This window comes from Sinocyclocheilus rhinocerous, unplaced genomic scaffold (assembly GCF_001515625.1).
Source record: "Sinocyclocheilus rhinocerous isolate Xijiao unplaced genomic scaffold, SAMN03320098_v1.1 scaffold3248, whole genome shotgun sequence".
Taxonomy (NCBI): domain Eukaryota; kingdom Metazoa; phylum Chordata; class Actinopteri; order Cypriniformes; family Cyprinidae; genus Sinocyclocheilus; species Sinocyclocheilus rhinocerous.
Window position 1 is genome coordinate 245,409 of NW_015643563.1, and position 18,577 is coordinate 263,985.

Here is an 18,577-nt window from a genome sequence, read left to right on the forward strand (position 1 = left end):
TTACGATGCTTTTGGGAAACAGACCGTAATATTAAGATCAGTCGTACGATCGTTTTTACGAACTTCTTAGGCTTACGAAGCTTTTGGGAAACGCAGCCCTACATGAACTTGTTATTTGAGATGATTTAATGAGGCTCCAGTAATATAATAATTTTTCTTAAATATAATTTGATCAATTTGATCATAATTTAAATTTGAGATAATGCAAGGATACAAGCTTTGCAAGATAAATAAATCAATCAATCCAATCAATCACCTGGTTCTTCTGTTCTACAGTTTAGAATTGATGTGTGGCTCACCCTAGTGAACAAAAGTGGGCACTGCAACCCAGTAGACGGTCTTACTGCGCTGATGATAGATAACACAAGTAGGTAAATATTTGTTCAATGAGAATTTCCCTTAAGCAGCAGCCCCTCTTACAAACTCATTGTGAAGATGAAAGAAGTAACACAGGATACTGTTAAATTGATATGTAGAGGTTGAAATATGTATACATTTTTTCTTACAGTTTTTCTCGATTGCTAACACACTATAACTGATTCATTTGGCCCAATTTTCCAAACCATTCATACAGTTCTCGAAACCAAGACACGTTTCTCAAAACTTTTATTTTTTTATCATTTCACCTGTTTGCACACTCATTCCAATTTGCTCAGTGTTTTCTGCAAAACTCTACACAAAAAAAGCCATCATTTTGCTCAGGTGTAACCATGTTCTCATTCAGAAAACACAAACACACAATATAATTAACTCAAGCATCAAAAAATTTACTCAAACAGCGCACATTTATCCATGTGTGAACATTCAGTAGCAAAACTGATGACACACCAGTCAAAATCTTAGGATAATATGCACAGGAGCACAAGTGATTATGAGTTTTGGCAAATGAATCCTGGTAGTGGGAAACAAAGAGGAATAGGAGGGGAAAATAAAAATGAAGGGGATGAGGTCAAAGGTCATTTGTTCCTGATGAAATACAAAGCACTATAGTTGACCATGTTCTTCTGCATGGACTGACCATGCGGGAAGTTGGCCTACAGGCTCATCTACAAGGTTTCAATACATACAATATAATTTACAGTACATAGCAGCAGCACTTCAGATGAGAGAACTTTCATTATTATGTACTGTATTTGTGAAGAACTGAGAGATGACTGTCTAGGGGAGGCAGAGAAGTCTGTTGTCAGAAGACGTAGAAAATGCTATAACAAATTAGGATACTACCAATACTGTAATGCAAATTGGCAGAGGATGCTGAATGAATAAATGAATGAATGAATGAATGAGGTAAGTTGGCCTACAGGCTCATCTACAAGGTTTCAATACTACTTACACATACAATATAATTACAGTACATAGTAGCAGTACTTCAGATGAGAGAACACCACATCGATTTATAGAAATCCTACTACTTTACACTTTGTGTGTGAATTTCATTTCAAACATAGAGTGACCTTTTAAATCTCTCAGAGGGGACATCGGATGCCCATTTTTCACTAGTTGGTATGATTCTTTACGGTCTTCATGAAATGTCTGCAACATACTTTGGTTAAAACTCCTCAATGGTCGTGTAAAACAACACCCTTTTTACCTTGTCAAAAACAGCTCTGTTCACAGCGACCCGTTTCGGTGCATTTCTCATTAAATGATAATGAGCTCTGCTCACTCCACCCTTCTCTTCCATTTTTATGTGTATTCAGTTTTGCGTTACTATCAAAAACAAAACTAATCCACTGTGTCCTCAGTGGTTCTGATGTCAGGAGAAAATGCAGACTCTTATGTTCACTTTTACATCCAACTACAAAATACCTGCATTGCTTACAAGACATGTCGCCACAGTTGCTCGAGCGCGGATAAAATGGCGGACAGCGTACAACTGCCTGAGGGCGTAAATATGCTAAAACAGGACAGTCCATCAGCAGTCGTGACATCATACTGCTCAGAAAATCAAAACAGCTTTATATTTGAGACTGTTTAGTTTTTGGGGGGATTAAAAAAGGAGTAAATGGATTTGTATCATTGTAGGGTGGTTGTGTCCACACACTGCTAAGACACATTTATATGCAAACACCATGTAAAAATGTATTTTGCATTCAATGTCCCCTTTAAGTGACAGTAAAAAGGTAAAAAAAACATATTCCAGACACAAATTTGTAGAATGTGTACGGACCTATACTCAAGCTCAATTTTGAGCATTGTTATGTTTTGAAATGTAAATATGGCAACATTGTCAGCATTGCAACAAGAGGTAGGGCTGCTTAATCAACCAAGAATTAATGCATGCAAGTGTAAAGAATGTTTCTGGCCTACAATAAGCAGTGTACAGTTGTCAAATATAGATTTAAATTTGCTTACAACTTTAAAATCATAGTTCTGCTGTCCTTGTTTCATGCCAAATACACTGCACACGTGGATTTTATGTAAATAGTGCAATGCACATAGTTTCAAAGCACCTTTTACAGAATAATATTACAGTGATAATGTCTTAAATTTCAATTTAAAGCTTAATCTGAATATACTGATATATTAATATATATATAACTCGGGCTCAATGGAAAAATGTGCCTGTGGTGAAATTTCTGCAAAATGACATTACACTGTTTTTAAAAGTGCATTTAGTTTTATCTGAAGCAGATGAACATGAATCTGTCAGTGTTTTATTATGTTGGGTTTTTTTTACACACCGCGGCAGTTTGGAAATAAAATGTCCAGTGAGTGAGTGGCAATAAAAGGTTAATGCACATTTCAAAACAACATACAACCCACACTAAACCCAAAGTTTAACAAAAGCAAACAAGATAAAAACACATCTGAAGCAACTGTGACATTTTTGCTTGCTTCTTCTACATGTCTTTAAAGGCAGGGTATGTGATTTTTCAAAAACACTTTAGAAAACTGATTCGGGCTGAATCGCAAAACAAACTTGTAGCCAATCATCAATAAGGGGCGTGTCTACTCGTGATGTGGAGGAGAGGGCTTTCAGTGCATGGGACGGACATTAGCCGAGCCGAGCGACAGAAAGACAGAGATGGCGGATAAAAAACAAAAGAGGAAAACGTCTGCGGAACAAAAGAAGGCTTCAGGCAAGAAGTAGGACCCGTGTAAATATCGGATCAGCTTTCCAGCGCTGGAGAGAACTCAAGGAGCGGAGGCCTGCGATCGGACGCCGAGGTTGCTTTGTTTCTTCTCGATAGGTGAGTAACACAGTGTCCGCAACAGCTAAAGTCTGTCTAGTACACTGGAAGCGACAAAGCGACCATTATAAATCATTTGAAATTTGTGTCAATACGTCATGAATAGAGCGCAGCAGCAGTTTTCTGTCAGGGATTTGTCGTGTCGCGCCGCGCCTCAGCATCACTGATTATAATGAGTTCTATAGTATTTTGTCGTGCCGCGCCACTCGCGTCCGGTGTAGACATGGTGTAACATTGGTTTTGCTTTGTTTCACAGAACTAATCGTTGCCTGGGTTGTGTACGTATGTGTGGGGCGGAGCTATCAAAATGGGGGCGAGACCCTTTTGGGGTAGGGGCGTGTTTGTTTTGGTGATTTCAAATGTCAACATTGGCTACCAGAAATCGCTTACCCCACCTTTAAACAATGTTTACATATGAATAATAGCCTACAAAAATCTACATTGCCACAAATTTGTTAATTTTCAAAGGGTGCCACGACTAAAAAAAGGTTGGGAAACACTGAAGTAGGGCAAAGGAGTACACCAAAGAAATCTCCTACAGACAGTACACTGTCATTATCTCTAAATGCAGGAAAGGTTGAGAGGCCAAGGAGATTAATTGTTAAGCCAAAACGACTTATTGAGGAGTGCTGAAGTGTTAAATGTGTATGCAAACTAACCTAAAGGAAAACTAAAAGAAAACAATTAATTGAGGAACACTTTATTAAATGGTTAAAAGGTTAAGAATGTTGCGGTGATGAGTAAAAAAAAAGTGATGTGTTATTAAAAGGTTTATTTATTTTACTAGTTGATTGTTGCATTAAAAAAAAGAACGGAGATGTACTGATTAGTGCCACTAGGGGGCACTAATGTTTTGAGTAATGCAAGGCAATTGTGCAAGCGAATAAAAACTATGCTGATAGCATGTGAAACTGTGTTCCTGTGTCTGTGATTTGTGCAAAAGATAAATGAAACAGTGCCAGCAATGTCCAAATTGATTCCTTGGGAATCCATGAACTGATAGAGTTATATCTTGCATGCTTTGGAAGTCACTTTGTTTCCCATATCAATCGTTACAAAGCTGTAGCGTGCAAGCTGTGCATTTCTTGTAGTGGTTAAAAGGAATTGTTAGTGGAATAAATCTCAATATCTAGACTGATAGAAATTGCCACTGCACCAAACAGGTTTAGTTATTGAAAGTATCACAGTGTGGCAAATTTTCAGGAAGTCAATCTTCCAGTGGCTAACTTGTCCTAGTATCCTGTACAAAGTTCTCTGTTACACAAATGTACCAACAGATGGCAGTATGGAACTGAAAATAACTGATGGGGTGTGGTCTATAGCCACCTTACTTGTTAGCGTTATACTGGATTGATGTTGTGCATTTGAGACAGAGTGAAGAATGTTCTTTGTGATCGTTATAATTTGTGCCTATTGTGTGCCATTGACAAGTAATTTATGTATGTGTTAATGCTAGAATCATTATGATTATTTAGCTTCAAAGTGTTATCTTTATGTTCCTAATACTATGTGAATAGTATGTGAATGTCAGCAGCTTTACTGCCGTAATAGCGTTTATTGTGCTATCATGTAAACTAATCGAAACTAATGTTGATGTTATTTCTAGTATGTCGTTTGCATCTACTTTATTGTCAATAAGTGGGAATCATGGTGTTTATATAAGACACGCATTAATGATGCCATTTTGAACAGCGCAGTTTTATTGTAACTGCGTCATCATTTCCACAGCTGTGTTACACAATGTATATTGATTAGAAATGCCACTTATATAAGTAAAGATGTACATACTTTAATTCAGTGATGTTAAATAGTGTTGTAACTTTGTATCTTCTACATTTATTTATAGGAAACCACACAAACGCATAAATACCTGTCAAATTTGTACTTCCATCAACCGGATTAAAGTTGATTTCATGGAAATCTGGACTATTGCACCTCTTTTTAACGGAAGAGCATGGCTAGTGTAATGCACATAGTATCAGTCACAAATATGGTCCTTCGAGACTCACTGACTACGCCATGGCAACATCCAGAGACTATTATGATGATCAGCTACCACTAAGTCTTCTGCCAGCCCGCACCAGGAGGGCACCAGCCTATCTGGAGGACTTTGTGTACAGCTATCCACCACATCAAAACATCCCTCCAGTGTTGATGGAATCAAATCAAGCAAGAACAGAGATCTTCCCCCACCACTTTGCTGCTGCAGTGAACACTTTAGTAGGTTTGTTGAGCACATTGGATGGTCCTGCTAGAGCTGAATTTTAATGCGGTTCTCATGTGGACACATTACTCACTAAGTTACCTGTCAGTTACAGAGATTCCTTCATTGAACATTGTCTTGCCCAAGAAATTCTCATGAGCGGCACTACTCGCACTTACACTCTACCCGACTTCACTCAGTGGCTCGAGAAAAGGTCTCAAGCAATACAAATCTCCTGCCGAGTTTCAGAGACAGTTCACGTAGAGCTCTTGCGCAGAGAGCCAAGACAACCAAGAACTCAGAAGTTCAGGACTACTACCATTCTCCTTGGTAATAAAGATGACACCAAAGCTGATCCACAATCCAGTATCATTCTCCTTCTGCTTCAGCCCCAGTCACGACCAAAAGAAGAGAAAGATTTACTCCCCTACTGTAATAACCAGGACCATTACCTCAGTGCTTGTACCTAATTTGCCAAACTGAGTCAGTCTGAACGGGCTAACTGGATAAATGAGAAAGAACAGTGTTGTCGTGGACACAAGCCTGACAAGTGCACTCTGAAGAAACCTTGTTCATGCTGTGTTGGACAACATCTTTATATTCTTCAAGACATTGCAACTACCAAAACTCCCAGTGTTCTCACACTCGGTACATCCCCTCGTACTATCTACATGGATAAGGTGAGCCATTCAGGGAAGGTCATGTTAAAGGTAGTCCCCATCCATTCGTAATGGTAAAATGACACTTAATACATTCGCTGTATTGGATGATGGCTCAGAACGGACAGTCATACTGGAAGCAGCAGTGAAGCATCTTGGCCTGAAAGGTAAAGATGAAGTCTTAAAGGTGGGGTAAGCAATTTCTGGTAGCCAATGTTGACATTTGAAATCACCAAAACAAACACACTCCTACCCCAAAAGGGTCTCGTCCCTATTTTGATAGCACCGCCCCACACATACGTACGCAACCCAGGCAACGATTAGTTCTGTGAAACAAGGCAAAACCAATGTTACACCGGACGCGAGTGGCGCGGCGCGACAAAATACTGTAGAACTCATAATCAGCGATGCTGTCTACACCATAGATATATATACATATCTATGGTCTACACTGGATGCGGCACGACACAACAAATCCCTGACAGAAAAGTGCTGCTGTGTTCCATTTATGACGTATTGACAAATTTAAAATGATTTTCAACGGCCGCTTTGTCACGTCCAGTGTACTAGACAGACTTTAGCTGTTGCATCGCAGACACGGTGTTACTCGCCTATCGAGAAGGAACAAAGCAACCTCGGCATCCGATCGCAGGCCTTCCGCTCCTCGAGTTCTCTCCAGCGCTGAAAAGCTGATCCGATATTTACACGGGTCCTACTTCTTGCCTTAAGCCTTCTTTTGTTCCGCAACTTTAATGCTGAGAACAATCAGACAGGATATTGTCCAGCTTCAGGGGACTGCTGTATCTTTTGAAGATACGTCAGAGACCATATAGCCGGCAACGAAGATGTGATGGAGTCTGTACTGGGTGCTTTCTATGTGGACAATTTTCTTCAATCATTTCATTCCTCAAAACAGGCCAAAGAATTCATTGATGAGCTCTGTAATTTTCTTGCTGCTGGAGGTTTCGAAATACGGCAATGGGCAAGCAACACCCCAGATGTTATAGCTCACCTTCCAACTGAAGCAAGATCACAGGATTGTGAACTTTGGCTGATTGAAGACAAAGTGGACCCTCAAGAATCTACTCTTGGGCTAAAGTGGCACTGTTGTCTCTGATACCATCGGGTATAAGCAACGAGCCATGTCTGACAAAGCACCCACCATGAGAAATGTGTATAAAACACTTGCAAGCCAATACGATCCTCTAGGGTTTATTATTCCATACACCATCCGGGCCAAAGTCCTTATTCAGGCACGCTGGAAGAAGGATAGAGAATGGGATAATCCTATTGAAGGCAAGCTTCTCTCTCTATGGCAAACATGGGAAGATGAACTGCCCAATCTACAGAAAATTTTGCGATGCGTCAGAGGAAGCCTATGGGTCTGTGGCCTACCTTTGAGTGGAGGATGAGCTGTGCCACATCCACGTGTCCTTTGTCATGGCCAGGTCCCGGGTTGCACCAAAGAAGCAGCTTTCAATGCCTCGCTTAGCATTGACTGGAGCCCAACTAGCTCAAGCACTACAGACAGAACTTAGCCTCAATCTCAGACAAACTACAATGTGGTCAGACTCTACAATAGTACTGAGTTGAATAAAATCAGAGTCCTGCCAGTATAAAGTGTTTGTGGGAACCTGAATCTCAGAGATTCAAGATCTTGTAGGAGCAGACAACTGGAGGTATGATTCCAACATCAATCCTGCAGATGACATAACGAGGGGAAGAAAGTTGTTAGAATTGTCTGTTCCATGCAGATGGAGAGATGGCCCCTCCTTCTTGCTTCAATCTCCAAGTCGGTGCCCTGCATGCCCATCACTAAACTTTGTAGGACAGGAGGAATTGCGTAAAACTAACTTCTGTGGCACTATCTCAGTCATTGACAATCTAGTGCTCGATCTAACCTATTATGATTCTTGGGAAAAGCTAGTAGAGGCTGCATACAAAACCACTCATAGGATGGCTGCACCATCCATGTCTGCTGAAGCACGGATTCAGACTGAAATTGCACTCCTACGCAGGGCACAAACAGACAGCTTTCCTGAAGAATTCAAAGCATTTCAAATGCAGAAACCAGTGCCAACCAGTAGCCGCCTAAGAACTCTTTCTCCAGTATGATTCGTGTTGGTGGTCAACTCCGCAAAGCAGAAGTACTAGGATCAAGAAGTACCCAACAGTGCTTGATCCTAGTCATCCAGTGACAAAGCTACTAATCAAAGACTTACTGGACCTACTGGATCCTAAGGGGTAGACAACCTGTCAAGAAACATCAGCGGAAGTGTACAGAGTGTGTCAAATGGCGTCAGAAGCCTGCTGTGCCTAGAATGGCTGATCTGCCCTCTGCACGCTTACATCTATTTAAACCCCCTTTCTGGTCTACAGGAGTTGACTGTTTTGGTCCCTACCACATTAAAATTGGAAGATGACATGAGAAACTTTGGGGCATTGTGTTCAAATACTGAATTTCAAGGTGCGTGCATTTAGACCTCCTCTGTAATATGGACACGGCACCTTTTTGCTGGCACTCAGAAGATTTGTAGCAAGACGAGGCAAGCCTTATCAAGGTACAAACTACCGTGGAGGAATAAGCGAATTACAGGAAGCCTTCGCTTCTCTCAATCCAGAGTTACAAGAACAGCTAGCCAAACAGAATATTAATTTCAAATTTAACCCACCGCATGCTCCCCACTTTGGAGGAGCATGGGAGAGAGAAATCAAATCTATCAAGGCCTCCTTACAAGTAGTCCTAAAGGACCCGATCCTTCCTGAAGAGGTACTGAGGACTGTATTAATTGAAGTCGAGGGCATTATGAACTCGAAACCTCTGGGATATGTGTCGTCAGACATCTCAGATCCTGATCCGATCACACCCAACTTGCTGCTCATGGGGTGGCGGGATGCCTCCCTTCCACAAGCCGTGTATGGACCAAGTGATCTATTGGGATGTAAGCGCTACCGACACAGTCAGGTGATAGCTGATCACTTCTGGAGCCAGTTCATTCGGAAATACTTGCCCGGTCTGCAACTTCGTCATAAATGTCAAAGCTCTTCTCCAAATCTCGCAACAGGACAAGTGGTTATGGTTGTTGATCCTCAACTACCCAGAGCCTTATGGCCAGTTGGCCGTGTTATGAGAATCATTCCAAGTGATGATGGTAATGTACGCACCGCAGAGGTAAATATCAAAGACCGTACATATACTCACCCTGTAGCCAAACTGGTTGTGCTACCTGAACTGACTGATGACAGTTCATAAAGACTAAGTAGAGCACTTAACAAGTATATTTGTGGGGCGGCTGTACAAAGTTCTCTAAGTTACACAAATGTACCAACAGATGGCAGTATGGAACTGAAAATAACTGATGGGGTGTGGTCTATAGCCACCTTACTTGTTAGCGTTATACTGGATCAGATTGTGTGCGTTTGAGACGGAGTGAAGAATGTTCTATTATTGTAATATTCTACTATCTAATGCCTATTGTATGCATCATTGACAAGCAAGTAATTTATACTGTATGTGTTAATGCTAGAATCATTATGATTATTTAGCTTCAAAGTGTTATAGTTACGTTCCTAATACAATGTGAATAACTCAGCAGCTTTACTGCCGTAATAGCGTTTATTCTGCTATCATGTAAACTAATCAAAACTAGTGTCGATGTCATTTCTAGTATGTCATTTGCATCTACTTTATTGCTTCAATAAGTGGGAATCGTGGTGTTTATATAAGACATGCATTAATGATGCCATTTTGAACAGCGCAGTTTTATTGTAACTGCGTCATCATTTCCACAGCTGTGTTACACAATGTATATTGATTAGAAATGCCACTTATATAAGTAAAGATGTACATACTTTAATTCAGTGATGTTAAATAGTGTTGTAACTTTGTATCTTCTACATTTATTTATAGGAAACCACACAAACGCATTAAATACCTGTCAAATTTGTACTGGATTAAAGTTGATTTCTTGAAAATCTGGACTATTTCACCTCTTTTTAACGGAAGAGCATGGCTAGAAGGCGGAAGCCAGTGTAATGCACACAGTATCAGTCACAATTCTAACATTGAAAAACATACACCATCAGCTTTCGTTTCATTACAGAGCGATGTCACGAGGAGATTGTTCGGGTGCTGGGTTACGACCGTTTGCCCAGCGTGGATGACCGTGACAAACTACCGTACACATACGCCACTGTTCATGAGATTCAGCGCTATGCCAACATTGTACCCTCTGGCGTGTTTCATGAAACGACTCAACCCACAAAACTAAGAGGATTCGACATTCCCAAGGTAATGAATGGAGCATAGCTGTGTTGTGATTCTTGATTGAAATTGTTTTTCTAACACATTTTGTCTTTTTAGGGCACCACGGTATTTACTAACTTAACAGCAATTTTAAGTGATAAGGAGCACTGGAAGTACCCAGACACTTTTAACCCAGAGAATTTTTTAGATGATAATGGACATTTCTTCAGACCAGAGTCTTTCCTACCTTTCTCGTTGGGTGAGTCACCTGTGACTACGACTTCAGTAGACCAAGTGCAAACACAACTATGTTGATGCCGATTGTGTTTTCTGTATTTATCAGGTCCGAGGGTGTGTCTCGGTGAGACCCTAGCTAAGATGGAGCTCTTCCTCTTCGTCACTTATCTCTTACAGCGGATTCGTTTCTCCTGGCCACCTGGTGCGAAGTGGCCAGACATGAATGGGATTGTCAGTTTAGTCCGCTCGCCTGAGCCATTCAACATCATCTGCCACAGCAGAGGATCCAAAGATTGATCCATCAGTTCACTTTCCAACTTCTACACGAGTTTTCAAAGTTTCCATCTGTTTTTAGACATAGCTCTGTTTTTTTGATGTTAATAGTTTTAGCCTGAAGGTATTACAGGGTGTCCACGGGTCCTTAAAAAGTCTTAAAATGTCTTGAATAAATATTTTTGGTCACATTACCGCTAAAAAATTATCCAGTGTGACTCATTACAATCATTAGACAGACTAACTTTTTTTGTTGTTGTTGTTATTTCCCCTCCCTCCCCCCTAAATACAGGTCGATTTACAGCTAGCTATGGAAGGATATTCCGGACTATTTTCAAAAGGAATTGCAAATTGTATTTTCAATTGCGTTTTCCATATGTGGACGCATAAATTGTGACAATTCAAATGCAATTGCAAATCCTGCAGTACCGTTTGCATTTTCGCTTTCGTGAACGCAACATTTGCAACTGTATTTTCCATGTCTTAGGAGTTATGAGCCTGTCATATTTAAATAGCAATATTAATTACCACGTCTGCTTTTTCACTCTCGCTGCGTCGCACATGTAACCTGCCAAAACTCAAATGGAATCGCAATTCCTTTTGCATTGGAATTTCCGATGTCTACACGTAAAGCTGCCAATCATTGTCAGGGGCGGGATTATACTATGGGGCGTGTTTGTATTGGGAGGTGACGTCACTCACAGAAGACCGTGCCGAATGCTCTGATCAATGGAGGTAATCGGTAAAGGCTCCGCTAAAGGCAGCTAGCAATCAGTTTCGTACCTCCAGGACACAAAAATGGACAGCAGAGCAACACTTCAGACCTGGCTGATGCATGTGCGCTGCTGTGAAGGCTTTTATATATTTCACCTGCTTCTCTTTGAGAGTGGGCCAAAAACATACGTTATATCTCAACAGCAGTAAGCTATGTAAGGAAATGTTTTGCTAGCTCTACTGTGGAGTACTTTATGGTGAACAGAGAAGCTGCGGAATTCGTTTTAACTTGAGCTATACTTTTGTTTTTGTTTTCAGAAGATCATGCTTCTTTTATTCACCCTGAATCATCAGCGTTTAATAGAGCAAGTTAGATGTTTCTATGGAACGATATTCCGGACAATTTTCAAAAGGACTTGCAAATTGTATTTTCAATTGCGTTTTCCATATGTGGACGCATAAATTGTGAAATGATCCAAATGCAATTGCAAATCCTGCATTACCGTTTGCATTTTCGCTTTCGCGAACGCACAGTGACTGCCAAATTTCAAATGAAAAAGCAAAGTCCATTTGCAACTGTATTTCCCATGTCTTAGGAGTTACGAGCCTGTCATATTTAAATAGCAATATTAATTACCACGTCTGCTTTTTCACTCTCGCTGCGTCGCACATGTAACCTGCCAAAACTCAAATGGAATCGCAATTCCTTTTGCATTGGAATTTCCGATGTCTACACGTAAAGCTGCCAATCATTGTCAGGGGCGGGATTATACTATGGGGCGTGTTTGTATTGGGAGGTGACGTCACTCACATGCTTTGATCAATAGAGGTAATCGGTAAAGGTTCCGCTAAAGGCAGCTGCCAATCAGTTCGTGCCTGTGTGAACGAACAGACAGTGCAACCTTCTTGGCACAATACATAATTTTGTCTTTTTTACGCCAAATGCAGCGATTATCCCCAGCTAACAGCGAGCCACAACGGTACGCACAATAGGTCAATATTCACTATTAACCAAACGCTTTTCACCTGTCTCAGCATCTCTCACTGTTTACACTCACTGATGCTAGTGAGTATACGGACAGTGCAATTCTACACTTATTACAGTACATTTTATCACGCCTGTCTCTAGACCTTTTACCGATTGCACTCTGCTTGATGCACTTAAAGGGGTCCTATTATGCTTTTTCACTTTTTCAACTTTAGTTAGTCTGTAATGTTGCTGTTTGAGCATAAAAAAAGATCTGCAAAGTTACTAAGCTCAAAGTCCAATTCAAAAGGAGATATTTTATTTAACAGAAATCACTTTTCAAAAACTACAACGACAGACTCGTTTTGGACTACAACGCATATTTTCCGGGATTTGTGATATCACAAATATCGACGAATGGGACGAGACCTGGTTGAGCTGCACTAGAGAAGGCAACGAGTGTTATCACTATGTCAGAGACACGCTAGCTTTCCCAAGGCAGATCACTAGGCTACACAATCATGGGGAAGACTGCTGATCTGACAGTTGTCCAGAAGACAATCATTGACACCCTTCACAAGGAGGGTAAGCCACAAACATTCATTGTCAAAGAAGCTGGCTGTTCACAGAGTGCTGTATCCAAGTATGTTAACAGAAAGTTGAGTGGAAGGAAAAAGATGCACAACCAACCGAGAGAACTGCAGCCTTATGAGGATTGTCAAGCAAAATCGATTCAAGAATTTGAGTGAACTTCACAAGGAATGGACTGAGGCTGGGGTCAAGGCATCAAGAGCCACCACACACAGACGTGTCAAGGAATTTGGCTACAGTTGTCGTATTCCTCTTGTTAAGCCACTCCTGAACCACAGACAACGTCAGAGGCGTCTTACCTGGGCTAAGGAGAAGAAGAACTGGACTGTTGCCCAGTGGTCCAAAGTCCTTTTTTCAGATGAGAGCAAGTTTTGTATTTCATTTGGAAACCAAGGTCCTAGAGTCTGGAGGAAGGGTGGAGAAGCTCATAGCCCAAGTTGCTTGAAGTCCAGTGTTAAGTTTCCACAGTCTGTGATGATTTGGGGTGCAATGTCATCTGCTGGTGTTGGTCCATTGTGTTTTTTGAAAACCAACGTCACTGCACCCGTTTACCAAGAACTTTTGGAGCACTTCATGCTTCCTTCTGCTGATCAGCTTTTTGAAGATGCTGATTTCATTTTCCAGCAGGATTTGGCACCTGCTCACACTGCCAAAAGCACCAAAAGTTGGTTAAATGACCATGGTGTTGGTGTGCTTGACTGGCCAGCAAACTCACCAGACCTGAACCCCATAGAGAATCTATGGGGTATTGTCAAGAGGAAAATGAGAAACAAGAGACCAAAATATGCAGATGAGCTGAAGGCCACTGTCAAAGAAACCTGGGCTTCCATACCACCTCAGTAGTGCCACAAACTGATCACCTCCATGCCACGCCGAATTGGGGCAGTAATTAAAGCAAAAGGAGCCTCTACCAAGTATTGAGTACATGTACAGTTAATGAACATACTTTCCAGAAGGCCAACTATTCACTAAAAATGTTTTTTTTATTGGTCTTATGGAGTATTCTAATTTGTTGAGATAGTGAGTTGGTGGGTTTTTGTTAAATGTGAGCCAAAATCATCACAATTAAAAGAACCAAAGACTTAAACTACTTCAGTCTGTGTGCATTGAATTTATTTAATACACGAGTTTCACAATTTGAGTTGAATTACTGAAATAAATGAACTTTCCCACGACATTCTAATTTATTGAGATGCACCTGTACACCCCCAAAACAAAATCAAGACTTTGTAAAAGAGCATAATAGGACCCATTTAAGCAAACAAACAGTGCAAATCTACACGTATTTACATATTTGCCACCTATATCTTATTCCTATCTATATCATATGTGCACTTTAAGCAAAGAAACAAGACTGCGGTCGCCAGTGAGTGCATCGCCTGTCTCGGCAGCGCCCACGCAGAGGCTGCGCTCACTGAAGGCTCATGCTCCCATTGTGAGAGTATGAGTCTTTCCCGTCTCCGCTCGCGTATCGCTGCTCTGCTCCGCTCCGCTCCGCTCGCTTTCTCCTAAGAGAAAGAAATAGCGGGGCAGCGGGTCAGTGCTTGGTCCTGAGAATGACTTGGTCCTGACTATGCATTTATTGAATGAGCACTGTGCAATGTCCGAACTGATTGCACTATATTTTATGTATAATCGTTTTCTATTCTTATCTGTTTTAAATTCATTTTAAACCTCTTAAATCAATTTTTTTTATCATTTTCAAAGTTTTTAAGTTCCTTGTTTTATTTTCTTTTATGTAAAGCACTTTGAATTACCATTGTGTATGAAATGTGCTATATAAATAAACTTGCCTTGCCTTGCCTATGCAGAACTCTATGCAGGGAATGCTTTACCTTTGCTATTATTTCACTGTCACCTTTACATCTCTTTCCAGACCTCTTGCATAATGCTATTAATAAAGTCAAGATTAGGGTGTAGAATATCCATTGGCTGTGCTGAGATTTAGTGTCAACAATGCACATCATGGCAGTAGAGATCTTTGAGCTAGTCAGTTATTTACTAAACTTGCACAACTTGTCTTAGTTCACTGCAGTAAGTGAACTTCACTTATATCCATGTATTCATGGTAGTGTGTTTATAAATGGAAAATGATTGTTGTGCTGAAGTATGATCTTTTTTTGTTCTTTTATGTCTTTAATGTTTAGAACCTTGCAGCCTTAGCAGTAATAACTAGCATAACTATACAAAAACATTAAACGTCACGTCAAACTCTCACTGCCAATGTCTCCTCCCCTTCTTGCTCGGTGTTTATAAAGCTCGTGGTTGCCTGTTGCCTTTGTGTTTGTCTTGAAATGAATCTGTCACCATGTGGACGACTCTCATGAAGTTAGAACTGACCACTGTATGCCTGGTGGTCTTTCTAGGTTTGATCTTTCTGGTTCTGTTTGAGGTTTTTAGGATTAATTCCTGCAGAGCTCAAACTCCACCTGGTCCCAGACCGCTGCCTTTTGTGGGAACCATACCATATTTTTTAAAGAACCCAATGGAGTTCCTAAGATCAGTGAGTGTTTGCTTTGAGTACAGAGGCTTCGCTTTTGTGGAAAGGTGTCTTATCTTCACCTTACTCTGTAAAATGTACATGTTGACTTCATTCACAGGTGAGACAATGTCTAAGCCACATTAGTTGTGTTGAAGTGCTGTGATATTTTCTCTGAGCAGTTATCTCAGTATGGAGAGATGGCCACTATGTATGTCGGAAGAAAGTCAGCAATATTCCTCAATACAATCGAACTTGCGAAGGAAGCCCTGGTCCAAAATGCTTCATCTTTTTCAGGAAGACCACCTGTACCACTTCTAATCTGGATCACTGAAGGATATGGTCAGTAATACATTGTGCTGAAAATGAATTGGTATTGTAGGGTATATTAGTACATCCAAATTTCAATCAAATAGAAAAAGCAAATTAATTGCAAGATTGTTGATAGATGCTGTACCTAAATGCTCTCCATTATCAAGTATATTGTAGAACTTTCCAGCAGGTGTCACTATTATTTGCGTATGTATATTACAAAAAATAGATGTTGTTATTATGTTCTGCAACATGTAAGTATCTTCTGTAGCTTCTGAAAGGCAGGACTAAATTAAAACAAATATGATGTTTACGCAAAATAAGAAAAATGAACACACCCTGGATCTTAATGCGTCGTTTTTCCTTCTGGAGCATCAGTGAGCATTTGAACCTTCTGTAATAGCTGCATGAGAGTCGCTCAGTTGCCCTCATCGTGAAAAGATGTATCTCAAAATCATAGTCATTGTTGGAAAGGGTTCAAATTCACAAAAATGCTGAAAAACCAAATAATTTGTGGGCACTAAAGGCTTTTTTCTGAAGAACAGCTGGCAGTTTAACTGTTGCGTCACAATGGTGGAAATATTTCTGTTTTACACCATGAAGGCGAGTCGGTGGATACATACAAGCAACGTGTAAACTTTGTGCAAGACTTAGTGAACATATACTGAAAACAATGAGAAGAAACGTATTTTGTGTTCAACAGGTTGTTTTTGCAAGTCGGTGCTTTAAAAAAAGCTGCTCTTAAGTTTCATTGATAACTGGACTGTTAAAAATTTTATTTAGGCTATAGGCCTATAATTCATTGTAGGCTATAATTGACCTGTTTTAAAAGACATTTTTAAAACATTTTCAATGAGGAGTAGCCTAAGCTAATAGCCTAATCTTTTAATATCCTCACAGTGCCTCAGTTATGCGGTGATGCGCTATAAAATTATTGCAGAGCAAATTAATTGTAATATTAATTTAAAGTGGTCATATGAAGTTTTCCTTTCTCTTTGGAGTGTTACTGTTTGTGACAGTAACTGCTGTTCGTGAATAGATAAGATCCCTAAATTTGCAAAGACTGAAGTCTCAAACCTAAAGAGATATTCTTTATAAAAGTTAAGACTCGTCCACGCCCTCCTAAAACGCCTCGTTCAAACACGCCCCCACATGTCTACATCACGATGAGGGAAGATTGCTATGGAAGGTGCATAACCCCACCCAAAATGTTCACGCAAAGAAAGAAGGCGTAACTATTGTTGCTGCCGCCGCCACCATGTTGTGAAGACACTGTGTGTTTTGTTGCGAAAGCGAAAATACTTTGGACTTCCAAAAAAGGACACGACTAGAAATCAGTGGTTAAGTTGTATTTACAACACTGTTCCAGAACAGTTCAACCCAAATATTCAGATGTGTGCAGCACATTTTAACACACCTCTTTTCAGACCGATGAGCTTTGTAATCCTCCTCTATGCCCCGCGTTTCAGAAAGGTGGGGCATAGAGGAGAAACAATAATGTACAGTATGTGGAAAATAATGTGTTTTTTGAACTTTAAACCGCATAAACGCATTTCATTACACCAAATACACAAAATAATGTTTTTTTTAGCAACATCATATGACCCCTTTAATAATAAAAGTATTTAATGCAATATTTAATGCTTTTGATAATATCTCTGGCTATGGTCGATACATGACGATCGTCTTTCAACACACCCCATCGTCTTATCGTGGGGCCCCCCTGCAGTACGTGCCCTGCGTGCCCGTCCGCTACGCCACTGTGCTGGAACTAAAAGCAGCTTCTTGCATGGATTTTTTATTATCTGGTTGAAGATGGTCTTGATCACTTGAGCAACCAGCCAGTGAAGTTGGAGTTTTGATCTTGATGTCTTACTTCTAAACCTTTCAATACCACCAGAGGTGTAAAGTATTGGAGTAAATGTAATTAGTTACTGTACTTGAGTATCTTTTCGGATACTTTGTAGTTGTACTGAGTATCAAAGATATTAGCAACTTTTACTCTCTACTTCACTACATTTTTGAGTGAGTATCTGTACTCTTTACTCCACTACATTTGAAATGAGTGTTGCAGTTACACATTACATTTTGCATGCACCTAGCTTTTTCTGCAGCAGTTTATTTCTGCTACAAAAGACGTGATACTGCCTATTACAGGTCACTGAAAGTACTGCATCTTGTGCGTTTTGCCCTTACTCACCCAAACTTGTCAACAAGGCTACTTTATGTGAATGCGAGTTCCTTAAGTATTTGTGAATCACAGGTGTTTTATATATGAGATGAGGACATGACTGCAACATTATTTTATTTATCCATTATACTGAAATGACCTTTTTGAACGATTTTTTTTTATTTTTTTATTTTTTTTATTTTGAGATGTTCAGTTTTATTTTGGTTTTAGAAAATAAACGCAATTGCTCTCCTCATGCCAGTGTTTTTCGATTGAAAGTAGCTAAAACTGGTAGCTAAATGTCACTAGATGACATCATAGTGGCAATAGTGGCAATCTATATAAAGATGAATGTAAATCAGTGGGCAAGATGAGAACTTAGATAAGGTTTGTCCAAGCAGTTGCTGTATTTGTCCCTAAACTTAAAAAAAAGTCTCAAAAGGGGTGGGAAAGTTGCTAAATCTAGCTACAAAATAGCTAAATTGGCAACACTGGTGATTGCTCTCCTCACAAATCAACTCTTTCTTGTTTT

General features: G+C 40.1%; 2 protein-coding genes across 3 annotated transcripts in view; both read left to right on the top strand.

Annotated features, from left to right (window-relative positions):
• Positions 1–10,942, top strand: part of LOC107757395 (cytochrome P450 2B19-like) — a 19,645-nt gene extending 8,703 nt beyond the window's left edge. Inside the window, exons 7-9 of the mRNA XM_016574863.1 lie at positions 10,160–10,347; positions 10,420–10,561; positions 10,646–10,942. Coding sequence (XP_016430349.1) covers positions 10,160–10,347; positions 10,420–10,561; positions 10,646–10,836 — 521 coding nt within the window. The 3' untranslated portion in view covers positions 10,837–10,942. The remainder of the gene's footprint in view (positions 1–10,159; positions 10,348–10,419; positions 10,562–10,645) is intronic.
• Positions 10,943–15,354: 4,412 nt separating this feature from the next.
• LOC107757394 (cytochrome P450 2J6-like) overlaps positions 15,355–18,577 on the top strand; it is a 25,854-nt gene continuing 22,631 nt past the window's right edge. Inside the window, exons 1-2 of one of the 2 annotated variants that reach the window (XM_016574860.1) lie at positions 15,355–15,587; positions 15,746–15,905. In XM_016574860.1, the coding sequence (XP_016430346.1) occupies positions 15,393–15,587; positions 15,746–15,905 (355 nt within the window). In that variant the 5' untranslated portion in view covers positions 15,355–15,392. Of the gene's footprint in view, positions 15,588–15,616; positions 15,685–15,745; positions 15,906–18,577 lie in introns of those variants that run through there. The other variant, XM_016574861.1, reaches the window with a different exon arrangement.